The 11,903-nt window shown below is 49.6% G+C and overlaps 2 protein-coding genes across 2 annotated transcripts in view; both read right to left on the minus strand.

Annotated features, from left to right (window-relative positions):
* The window catches only part of utp23 (UTP23 small subunit processome component), a 3,208-nt gene extending 2,250 nt beyond the window's left edge, over window positions 1–958 (minus strand). Inside the window, exons 1-2 of the mRNA XM_008299319.1 lie at window positions 515–958; window positions 264–438 (exon numbers count right to left, since the gene is read on the minus strand). Coding sequence (XP_008297541.1) covers window positions 264–438; window positions 515–702 — 363 coding nt within the window. The 5' untranslated portion in view covers window positions 703–958. The remainder of the gene's footprint in view (window positions 1–263; window positions 439–514) is intronic.
* A 1,310-nt stretch (window positions 959–2,268) lies between these two features.
* Window positions 2,269–11,903, minus strand: part of lrp12 (low density lipoprotein receptor-related protein 12) — an 11,640-nt gene continuing 2,005 nt past the window's right edge. Inside the window, exons 3-11 of the mRNA XM_008299321.1 lie at window positions 11,255–11,390; window positions 9,694–9,896; window positions 7,790–8,037; window positions 7,396–7,545; window positions 7,080–7,301; window positions 6,660–6,926; window positions 6,081–6,283; window positions 5,867–5,999; window positions 2,269–5,738 (exon numbers count right to left, since the gene is read on the minus strand). Of these exons, the coding sequence (XP_008297543.1) occupies window positions 4,785–5,738; window positions 5,867–5,999; window positions 6,081–6,283; window positions 6,660–6,926; window positions 7,080–7,301; window positions 7,396–7,545; window positions 7,790–8,037; window positions 9,694–9,896; window positions 11,255–11,390 (2,516 nt within the window). The 3' untranslated portion in view covers window positions 2,269–4,784. The remainder of the gene's footprint in view (window positions 5,739–5,866; window positions 6,000–6,080; window positions 6,284–6,659; window positions 6,927–7,079; window positions 7,302–7,395; window positions 7,546–7,789; window positions 8,038–9,693; window positions 9,897–11,254; window positions 11,391–11,903) is intronic.

Consider the following 11,903-nt stretch of genomic DNA (forward strand, 5'->3'; position numbering starts at 1 on the left):
CACCAGGTTCCAGGATACGGCACAGACTTTGCTACTGGAAGCTGAAGGACCAGCATGAGGTCCTCAAGCGACTGATAGAAGCTCCAGAGCCAGATATTTGTAGAAAATACAAATCAGACCTAAAAAACCAAAGTCTTCATGGACTTGAGGAGTTCTGTGGGTTCTCTGGTGGGTTCCCAGTCATTTCAAAAACCCTGACAAACATTAAGGTAACACCAGAGAGCAGGAGATGTGCTGAACACGTCAGCTGCACAAGTGTTTACCTGCGTGGCGATGAAGTAATGCTGCGGGTTGGTTTCCTGCAACATGGACAGAAGACAGTCGGAGGCACAAACAGGATCCTTCAGATGAGGACACTTCCGGACCTGAAACCTCTGGAGGATCAGTTTGGCTCCGTACAGCTGCTTCCCCAGAAGCTCCAGCTCCTTCAGAGCACAGCTGCCAGGAAACAGGAAACAGGAGATGTTAGCGGGTGCAGCCAGCAAACCTGTGACCTGTAAACCAGTAAACTCACCTGGTGGTGCACAGCTGAACTTCCCCCATCAGGTATTTAGGAAGCTGTTCTTTAATCTGGATTTTGTTCTTCAGCGCCGCCTGACAGAAAGTTCCGTCGATGAGGATCTGAAAAGGTTCTCTGAAGCTGAAGTTGTATTTGTAGAAGCTGATGGTTTTCTTTGCCTGTTTCTGCCGCTTGATCTTCATCTTTAGCAGTTAGCAGTTAGCATCTCCCCGCAAACCGTTTAAATGTAAAGAGCTTCGGTTAGCAGCTAGCTGTTAGCATCTCACCGCAAACCGTTTAAATGTAAAGAGCTTCGGTTAGCAGCTAGCTGTTAGCATCTCCCCGTGACACTAGCTGAGTTAAAGAAGCTTCAGGGTTCAACGTTCAGAGAACTTCTCTCCTCTCAGCGTGGAGCTGCTGGTTCACAACACGCTGACGGTCCGACCGTCTCAGGAGTCCGGGTGGAAACAAAAGTGACGGCAGTAGATCCGGATCTTCTCATGTGGCTTCCTCCCTGTAACAATAATACTATTAATAATAATAAAAGTAGTAATAATAATAACACTAATCACAATGATAACGGCAATACAATATTATGTTGGATATTTCATCTATGTTTTTGAAATTTTTTTACCATATTTTTTTTTCAATATCTATTTTAGGACATTGTTTTATTCTTTCTCCAATTTGAATAATATTTTGAACAGTTTATTCATATTTTCCAACATTTTAAATATATTAATGGACTTTTTTTTTTACATAACTTTTCACATTTTATTCATATTTTTTAGGACATATGAACATTTACGGATGTCTTATTTATAATTTCTACCATTTTATAAAAACTTTCAAATGTTCTATTCATATTTTTTTGCTTATCTTATATTTCAGATTTCTCCTGTATTAGTTTCTCTTCATTGGCTGCCTGTAAAATCCAGAATTTAAAATGAACAGGGCTGTCGTCCCCGATGCAGCCGTCGGGGTTCGACTCCTGCAGGTCGTCCCCCTCTTCTCTCTCACTCTCCCACTATTCTGAATAATGAAGGCAAAAAGGCCAGAAAACAAATAAATCCTGCTTCTAACATATAAACTCTCCATGAGCAGCTCCATGTGACCTTACAGACCTCATGGTACCCTATCATCCTAACAGAACCCTTTGCTCTCAGACTGCAGGTCTACTGGTGGGTCCAGAGTCTCCAGAACCAGAATGGGAGGCAGAGCCTTCAGCTATCAGCTCCTCTGTTGTGGACCAGCTCCCAGTCTGGGTTCTGGAGGCAGACACCCTCTGTGCTTTAAGGTCAGGATGAAAACGTTCCTCTGTGATGAAGCTGATAGTTAGAGCTGCTCAGGATCACCTGGACTGTCCCTCAGTGATGCTGCTGTAGCTTCAGACTGCCGGGGGACTCCCATGATGCACTGGGCTCCTCTTCAGTTGGTGATTAATTTAATAGTTGATAACTATTAATTAATATTTGCAGCTTTAATGTGGGTGAATCTGGTTTTGGTTTTGAGACAAGGAATTCTGAAGACAACCATGAAATCAGCTTTCAAGCTGTTCAGACAGAAGGTGAAACAGTCTTTGATTTGTTGCTGGAGCTCAGAGAGAAAATGTTCTTGAAGAATGTGGTTCTTTATTAAGTCCCCTGCTGAGGTGTCCCTCAGAGGGTCCAGGGCCTCAGGTTGGGAAACACTGCAGGACCTTTGAAGAACTGTACCGTTGCTATCACAGCAGTGAGGACTGTGTTGGAGAACACAGAACGTAGGACAGCTGAGGAGTCAACACACCGAAGGTGAACCTTTAATCTTTAGTGCAGTTTACAGACTCAAAGAAAATCTAAACACCAAACATGTGAATCATGCAGAAAAACAGCTACAACAGCAAGAACACAAGAAGAACCAGAGTCATATTAATAATAAATATACAGTCACACTCACACAGGAGGCCCAGTACCAAAACTGTAACAAAGAGCGGGATGGCTTCAGTCTGAGGAACCGGGGGAACAAAATAACACCGTGTATAATCCAGAACCAAACCTCTGATTCTAACAGGAACCCTCCTGATTCCTCCGTGGTTATTCTTTAATCTCATGAACGTTCTCCTAAGCACCTCCACTTTGAACAACTCAAGACCCTTTAAATACATAAAAACTCTGTAAATGTTCAGACACATGTGGAACGTCTCAGTTCTTGTAGGACCATCAGATTAGAACCCTTTCAGTAACAGATCAGTGGAGGAAACAGAGGAAGCAACAGCATCTCCAACGTCCCCAACACCAGGAGGAACCGAACAGGAACCTTCAGCAGCCATTTTAACATTTAATATCAGAGTCTGACTCAGGAAGTAAAACCTCAGATGTCAGCAGTCGTAGTTCCAGTTTTTATTCCAGATCTCTAGAACGTCATTCTGACCACTTAAACCCGTCAGAGCTTTCTGGGATCCAGTTTGAACTGGTCAGAGTAACAACTGCAGAGATCTCAAACCTCACTGGTCTGAATTGTTGAGATGATGCTGCTCATGAAGGCTTCCCATTGGCTGCTGGTCCAGCAGAGCACCAGAGCCGTCAGCAGCAGTGATGGAGGCTCTGCAGAAGTTCAGTTTCTCTGAAGTCTTTTCACCGAGTCAGAACTCTGGTTCAACATGTCTGTAATTGTGGTCTAACTGGTTGTAATTCCAGTTACACCATTCTGACCAGATCGAACTTAAGAACCTAAAAAGAACGACGCAGATCTGTTGAACTGAATTAAAGAAATCTCGAACTAGAATGATGATGAGTCAGAATTAAACTGTGGACGTCTGAAGCCGGAATTACAACCAATCTGAGTTGAGCTGCAGATATTCGGTGTGAGTATCCGTAATGAGGAAGAATGACGATGTCAGGATCTGAGATGTTCTGTTGGACTGAGTGACTATCTGCAGCTCAGATCCAGTCTGGATGTTGACTGTTAAAATGGCTTCCATGGGGGTCACATGACCTGGGAGGTAGCCCAGGTAACACTAGCACCGGTCCGCTAACACTGCCGTCTGTGGATCAGCTCATGGTTTGGTTCAAAATTAAAAACTATAAAACAATTAGTTGTGCTTCATTCTCATCATCAAAACAGGAAAACAGGAGATCAACACACCGACTGGTTTATCTCAACGTATTCAGGTTTTCAGGTTCACATACTGCAGTGCGGTGTAACATTAAATTCAGTAGCAGGAGAACCTGATGACCACACTGTGCAGAACCCTTAGGAACCCGAGCTATGCTAGGCTACCAAAAACTAGCCTGCTAGCTGCTAGCTCTGGCTACCTCCACTGGTCACATGACCCACGTCATCTTTTCTTTCGACAGACTCCATAATTATCGCTGGAAATGGGGGTCAGTTTAAATCGTTGCACCTGAACAGGAGTCCAACACGTTCCCCGAGAAGGTTCCTGATCGGATCAGAGTTCATGTTTTCAGGGAACCATCAATCTGTTCCGTCAGGACTCCGTTTACAGTTGTACCGACAAGCAGGAGGGGAGCACTTTGACGGACGGACCAAGGGGGCAGCAGGAGAGTTTTCATGGTCGTACCGATGACAATCAGATCTGTGACATCACTCCCCTCAGTTTCCGATTGGTCCTTTTATATCTGACATCACTGAGAGCTAACCTTTAATCCAGCTAACATGCTAACCCATGCTAACAGGTGACTAGCTGTAGTCCAGTGTGAGGTGTTAGCATGATGGCTTGCTGTCTGAAGTTTTAGCTTATCAGTTATCATAGCAGCCTACCAGATAAGACTGTTAGCATAGCAACATGTTAGAAGCTGTAGGTATAAGGTCAGGGTAGTAATAACCGGGTAGTTAGGATGTTAACAAGCTGTAGGTGACGTGTTAGCCTGGCAGTTAGCATGTTAGCCAGCTAAAGATGAAGTGCATGCAGTGTTAGCCAGTCAGTCATGTTACCCAGGTGTAGGTGAAGTGTATCAAGTATTAGCCTGAGTGTTAGCATGTTAACCAGCCGTAGGTGAAGTCTATGAGGTGTTAGCAAGCTGTACGTGAAGAGAATAAAGTATTACCTGTAATAAGCATGTTGGTCAGCTGTGAGTAAAGCATAATAGGTGTTAGCCTGTCTTTTAGCATGTTAACCAACAGAAAATGAAGTGTATAAATCACTAGCTTGTCAGTTAGCATAATAAACAGCTGTAGGTGAAGTGCATGGAGTGTTAGCCTATCAGTTAACATATTAGCCAACTGCAGGTGACGTGTATAGAGTGTTAGCCTGTCAGTTAGCATGTTAGCCTGGCAGGTTAGCTTGTTAGCACAGCAGCAGCAGCTCGTCATCGCTGCTCTCCGTCTTGCCCGTGGCCTCCAGACAGGCATCGGGGATCTGAGCCGTGTGGACCATCCTGCAGTGTTCACACGGGCCGTCCCGCCCTCCTCGACTGCTGTTTCCACGGTGATGGCGGGGGGCGTGGCCTGCAGTGGAGCAAGGGTGTGGCTCCAGCAGAGGCTGGCGGATGTCGCTGACCACTGAAGAGGAGGAGGACGTGTCGGAGTCGGAGACGGGGATCAGTAGCTCCACGTCTTCTTCTTCTTCTCTGCTTCCTCGTCGCTCAGCAGCCTCGGCCCCGCCCCTTCCTGTCTCCAGCTGGCGCAGCGGGCTGTGATTGGTCCAAGGCTGCTGGTTTGGACTGCTTCTGGTCAGGTTTCGGGCCAGGCGGTGCAGGTTCTGGGCCAGGCGTTGCAGGGCAGAGGCGGCAGGCGCCTGCAGCTCTGGGGTGTCGCCGTTACATTCGGGATCGGGATTGGACGTTACCACGGTGACGGGGCTGGAGGGGGGTGGGGCCTCTCGGGGCCTGTCGCGGCTTCGGTCTCGGCCGGGTGTCGGGGTCACAGAGGTCGCAGACGCCGCAGACGCCGTCACCGACACAACGGCCTCCACAGCAGAGGGAGGCGGAGTCTTCTGTGGGAGGGGGGCAACGGGCCCGCCCACCGCGCCCACGCCGCGCTCCCTCCCCCGCTCGCCCTCTGTGTCCGTGTCGTCCGAGTCTGGAGACAGCAGGTCTGAACCAGAACTCCCGGTGCTGCCGGTACCGGTGCTGTCCTCAAGGTCGGCCGAGACCAGAGCCAACGAACCCGACCGCCGCGAACGTGAGAAGGTGAAGAGGCGACGCCACAGGTTGCTGTGACGACCAGAGGAAGGCAACCGGAGGGAGGTGAAGCCGAGCTGAGAGCGAACGGCCAGACGGAGGTTCTCCAGAACTGACGCCTGGTCAGAGACACAAACACAAACCATCAGAACCAGCAGTAGTTGTGACAACAAGGTATTTTATAAAGAGCTGCTGTCGCTGGTTCCTCAGAAAACATGAAGAACCACAAGTAATCAGATGAACATACCTGGCTCCCAGAGCACACTGGGAAATCCTCCACAGGTGGGATCAGGCCCTGTGCGATCAGCTGACCATACGAAGGCGGGGCTTCCCTCCTCAGTAGCTCCGCCTCCACTCTGGACAGCTGGGTCTCAAACGACCTGCAACAACCACACAGACCGATCAGAGAGGCAGCGACCAGAGGCCGTGAAGGTGACGAGTCGAGGCCCGGCTGTGCTCACCTGCGTTCAAACATGCGCAGTGAATAGAGTTTGCAGGTGCAGCCGAGGGCGATGACCAATAGCAGGCCGCAGATGAGGCTGCCGATGACGGCGGCCGTGATGACCCTGGTGGGGACGATGACGGGGCAGCTCTCCTCGTCGCTGCCGTCGCCGCAGTCGTCCTGCGCGTCACAAACCCACGACTCGAACACACAGCGGTTATTCTGCAGAGGGTTTAATTTAGCACAGCAACAAACTGTAAAACCAGAAAGAATCTTTGGATTTCCAACTTCCTGACTGTCCTTGAACTAATCGTGCTATTGTCCATTAAAAAAAACAACCAAAAATGAGCATAAAATTTCCACAAAAGTCATTTTATTCTGTTTCTCTTTTTTAAATTTGTAAAAATAATAAACTGCACTGACGACTTTCTGTATGCATGTGGGACGCTCCTGACTGCTCCAATGTTTTCCTCAGGAACATTTAAGTGTTGAAGCAGAGTGAAACTGTTTCTCCATACAGTGTTAGAACATGTTAAAGGTTCTGTCTGGTTCCGTTCGGTCGGCCACACAGCTCTATTCCTGCTCTGTGTTCTGGTACCTTGCAGTGGAAGTTCCCTGGCTGACAGAAGAAGCAGTTCTTCTCGTCAGAACCATTGGGGCAGCGGTTCTGGTAGTTGCAGCGGTCCGATCGAGGATAACAAGCTCCGTTTCTGGAACAGGGGAACTCGTCCTCCTGACAGGACGAACAGTTGAGCTCGTCCCGGCCGTTCGGACAGTGCCAGTACCCGTCACAGCGCTGCTGCTCGGTGTAGCAGCCCCAGTTCCCCCCACACGGAACCTCCCAGGGCAGGCAGAACCCGTCCACCTACAAACACAGAACCACAACACAGGTTAGAACTCAGTGAGGCTGCTGACCACCAAGTTGGATGAAGAACTATAAAAACAGGCTGAACAGAACCCGTCCACCGTCAGAACACAGAACCACAGACTGCGGTAGAACCTGTCCAACCAGACGTACCTGGTAGGTGACATTGAAACCTCTGGCGGCGTTGATCTTGTCGGCGTAGAAGTGAACTCGCAGCTGACCGGATGATGAAACCACGGCAACCGGCGCTCTGGAGTCAAAGGCTGTCAGCACCCGGAGGAGGCGGCGAGGGTTCTCCTCCAGACCGTCGTACACCTTCACGTAGTCGCCGTAACCCGTTCCATCCAGCTTAAAGTCCGTGAATCTGAGGATCACCTGCAGGAGGGCAAAGGAGGAGGAGTTATGGCCTTAGTCAGGTGTGAGGTCAGAGGCGTGAGGTCACAGGTCAGAGGCGTGAGGTCAGAGGTACCTTGCGGTGGTCTCCGGTGTCGATCAGCCAGGTGCAGTTGCTTCCTGGAGGGTAGAAGTCGGGGTAGTTTGGAGAACTGAAAGAACCATAGAAGTTCCTCAGCCATTCTCCACAGGTGGGAACGTCACAGTCGATCTCATCGCCGAGGTCCTGAAACAAACAAACACCAGACACTGACTTCCTGCTGCAGGAGCTCAGAAGAACCAGGTTCAGACCAGACCAGCTGAGTCTCAGTAAAGACTGGGTTCCATCATTCTAACTGAGTCCTGCTGACAGAAGTTCTGTCTCCTTCTTCAGAGTTCTGGTTCCACAGAGCTGCAGGACTTTATGTTGCAGAGAAACATGAACGACAACCTGGCTGTGCTGACCATCAGTGTGTGAACAGGTGAGCTACCTGGCAGTCGATGCTGCCGTCGCAGCGCAGGCTGTGCGGCAGGCAGGTGTAGATTCGGGTGTAGCGGGACAAACAGGGGAACTGGTTCAGGCTGCAGGGCTGGAAGGAGAACGGAGAGTCGACGCACAGCTCTTCATCCGAGTTGTCTCCACACTCGTCCATGGAGTTACAGCGCCACCAGTCAGGGATGCACTTCCCATTGGAGCAGTGGAACTGGTCCACGTCGCAGCTCGACGCCTCCGGCTTCCCTGGAAGCACAGTGCAGAGATGTAACCTCGTGAAGAAGCAGGATGTAAATCCTCCAGCACTCAGCTACAGCAACACAACAGTGTTGTAGAGCCTCACAGGGCTGCTCCATTATTTATGGCCGCAGGAGGAACAGACCCCCGTTTTCACATTGGACTGGTCCGACCTGATGGAGGTCTGACTGATTTAACATTTACTGAATGTTTACAATGTTTACAACAAACAAAACGGAACAAACACCCAACGACACAAAACAGCAGCAAAGACGCACAAACAGAGCAGAAGAGACAAAGAAGTCATCAGTGGTTCTGCATTTAGCTCAAAATGTGGAGTTTAAACTTTCTGAACAGATGTTTGTGTGTCGCAGCTCAACAACTTCACACTAACATCTGGATCTGTACAAACAGATTTATTCCTCAACAGTTCTGGTTCTGGACCACCAGCTGATATATTTTCATGAGTCGTCTGAAGTGCAGCTGCTGGTGTGTGTCCTTCTCTGAAACCTGCTCTGATTCGTGTCTCCTTCTACTCACCTGGCAGAACTGATCCTTGTAATATCGATGATGTAGCACCAAGGTTCAGCAGCTACACGAGCCTTTAGAGTGCTACAGTCACACCCGAGTGCTGGAATATTCTGACTGCTTCTGCCTCTTAAATCTTTGTCAGTTTGTGTTTGTCTGGTCAACACATATGGACGCAGTCATGACCTCCTCCACATCCGACGCCTCTATTCTCTGCTGTCCATGTGAGGAGCTCTGGGCGTCGCTGGAGGACTCACGTTTGACACTCAGAGCGTTTACTGGCTCATTTTTCTTTTCTTTTCTTTTACTCTGTGTAATATTTTCAAGGACTAATATGGTTTAATCTCCACCGCAGGTTCTGTTTAAGTGACACAAGGATGATTAAATATTTATATGTGAAATGCTGACACCATGTTAAGAAGACACACACGGGAACAAACACGGTTCAATAAGCATCGAACTACGTGTCCGACACAAAACAACACACAGAATGTCTACTGATACACTGGATTATTTCTGTACAGTGTAAATGTGATGTTGCTCTGTGTTGACATGAAGGTTACTGACAACTTTATTTCTTCACGTTTTTGTGCATCAAATGCCTCGATGATCACTTTAATGTGAATATGATCACTGAGAACATGCTGAAACCACAACAGATCTGATGATGTGATATTACTCCCTTCTGTTCTGCTGTCAGACTAGACCTTCATCATCTCTGTGTTCTCTTCAGACCACTACAGCTCCGCTACCTTGACATTACTTCTGAATGAAGCAGTGATCGTCCTGTAACACTCACTGCCAGGTACTGGTTTGTGATCGATCCACTAAACTGTTGTCGTGTGTGTCCAGAGGATTAACATCAGCCTGTAATCCGGCGTTACGTCACCGAGCACTGCTGCAAACAGCTGTTGCATAACAAGAAGAAGAAGAGACCCAGCAGCTCAGGACTGATGCTGCCACAGACAAGCACAACCACAAAATACTTATTTAACTGAAACTAACTCTAAAACTCACTGAAACGAACCAGAGCTGAGTATTTCTAAGGAGTGAAACAAAGCTAAGAGGAGCACACTTGCTGTGGAAACCTGAAAACGGACCTAAATGAGCTCCGTGACAGTGTGCGGACGGACTGACCGGTGATGTAGGACAGCCGGAAGCCTTTCCCCGTCAGGGTGTCGTCAGAGTGGAAGTGGATCCAGACGTGGTCCTGGGAGGAGATGTACGGTGGCGGCAGCGACGAGCCGCAGACCCTCAGCCCGTCCAGGCTCCTGTAGCTGCTGATGGACATCCAGTCTGAGGTGCAGCGATGGGAACCCTGCAGGTCGAAGTCCTGAAAGCTACAGCACAAAACATCGAACATCTAGTTATTCTATGAGTCAGAGGCATCTGAGCTCCAGTTACAGTGATGAACAAGAACAGTCTGAACAGGAGAACCCACAGGAACCAGCGCACATCTCACCTCACTGCAAGTTTGACCAGGAGGTTCTAACTTCACCGCAGTCCTGGATGCTGACGGACATTTTAGTTTGTAACAGATGTGAGAATGTAGAAGGTGAATGAGGAAGAGGTTTGTGATTTTCAAACTGTGTCTTTTGCTCTCTGTGATGTTTTTAGACCAATATTGGAGCTAAAAAGTCCTCAAATGCTTCCAAACCATGCCCGCGACCAGTTCTGATTGAGGCACATGAGGTAGAACTTGTAGAGAACTACGAGTACCTTGGGCTGTGGCTGGACAACAAGCTGGACTGGACATGCAACACAGACGACCTGTACAAGAGGGGACAGAGCAGGCTGGACTTCCTGAGGAGGCTCCGGTCGTTCAACATCTGCAGGAGTTTCCTGCAGATGTTCTACCAGTCGTTGGTTGCCAGCGTCCTTTTTCACGCCGTGGTGTGCTGGGGCAGCAGAACATCAAAGAGGGACGCATCGAGGCTGGACAAATGAATCAGGCGGGCCAGCTCTACAGTGGGCATGAAGCTGGACTCCCTGGTGACAGTGGCAGAGAGGAGGACACTGAACAACCTGCTGGCCATCATGGACGATGCCATCCACCCTCTGCATACTGTCATCATGGCCCAGAGGAGCCAGTTCAGCGACAGGCTGCTCCTCCCCAGGTCCAAAACCAACAGGACCAAACACTCCTTTGTCCCCCGAGCCATCAAACTGTTCAGCTCTGAGCTCGGGGGGAGGAGCAGCAAGCGGGGAGAGGTGGGGAGTGAGGGGTGAGGAGTGAGGGGTGAGGAGTGAGGACATCGGGGTGAGACAGAGCATCACGCTCTATCACCAGACTGTGTGGAATATTTAGCAGTGTTATTATTATTATTATTACTAATGTTGTGTTGGTGTTGCTAGTACAACAACTTCCCTGAGGTTTCCACCAAAGGGATCAATAAAGTTCTATTCTATTCTTTTCTATTCTATTCTGAACGATTCTACGTCTGACGGTCTATTCATGCGACTGCAGACCTCAGATCTGTGTCCCAGTCTGACCCCATCAGACGTGTTCAGGTGAAGGTTAAGGCCAGGTGAGACTCACGTTACCATCTGTTACTTCAGTTTTTATATTACACGTTATCCAGCAGCTGGTTCTGTTTGTGCTATTCACTTAGAACGTGTGTTTATGCACACGGTGCAACGGCCATACACGTCCCCAGCACAGGTATGTCTGATGCTGTTACCATGGAAACAGCCTCACCTGATGGTGATGGAGTCTCCGGGCCGGGCTCGGATGTTCCAGCTGCAGTTCAGTCGGGCCGGATACTGGAAGGGCCAACCGGGGCTGGTGATGACGCCACTGGACGCTCGCAGGAGCTCCGCCACATCGCCGCAGGCTGGGGGGGAGATGGGTGAGGAGGAGGGAGATGGGTGAGGAGGAGGGAGATGGGTGAGGAGGAGGGAGATGGGTGAGGAGGAGAGAGATGGGGGAGGAGGTGGAGATGGGTGAGGAGGAGGGAGATGGGTGAGGAGGAGAGAGACGGGTGAGGAGGAGGGAGATGGGTGAGGAGGTGGAGATGGGTGAGTAGGTGGAGATGGGTGAGGAGGAGGGAGATGGGTGAGGAGGAGGGAGATGGGTGAGGAGGAGAGAGATGGGTGAGGAGAGGGAGATGGGTGAAGAGGAGGGAGATGGGGGAGGAGGTGGAGATGGGTGAAGAGGAGGGAGATGGGTGAGGAGGAGGAAGATGGGTGAGGAGGAGAGAGATGGGTGAGGAGGAGAGAGACGGGTGAGGAGGAGGGAGATGGGTGAGGAGGAGGGAGATGGGTGAAGAGGAGGGAGATGGGGGAGGAGGAGAGAGACGGGTGAGGAGGAGGGAGATGGGTGAGGAGAGGGAGATGGGTGGGGGGGA

Source organism: Stegastes partitus, unplaced genomic scaffold, assembly GCF_000690725.1.
Source record: "Stegastes partitus isolate 25-593 unplaced genomic scaffold, Stegastes_partitus-1.0.2 Scaffold1402, whole genome shotgun sequence".
NCBI lineage: Eukaryota > Metazoa > Chordata > Actinopteri > Pomacentridae > Stegastes > Stegastes partitus.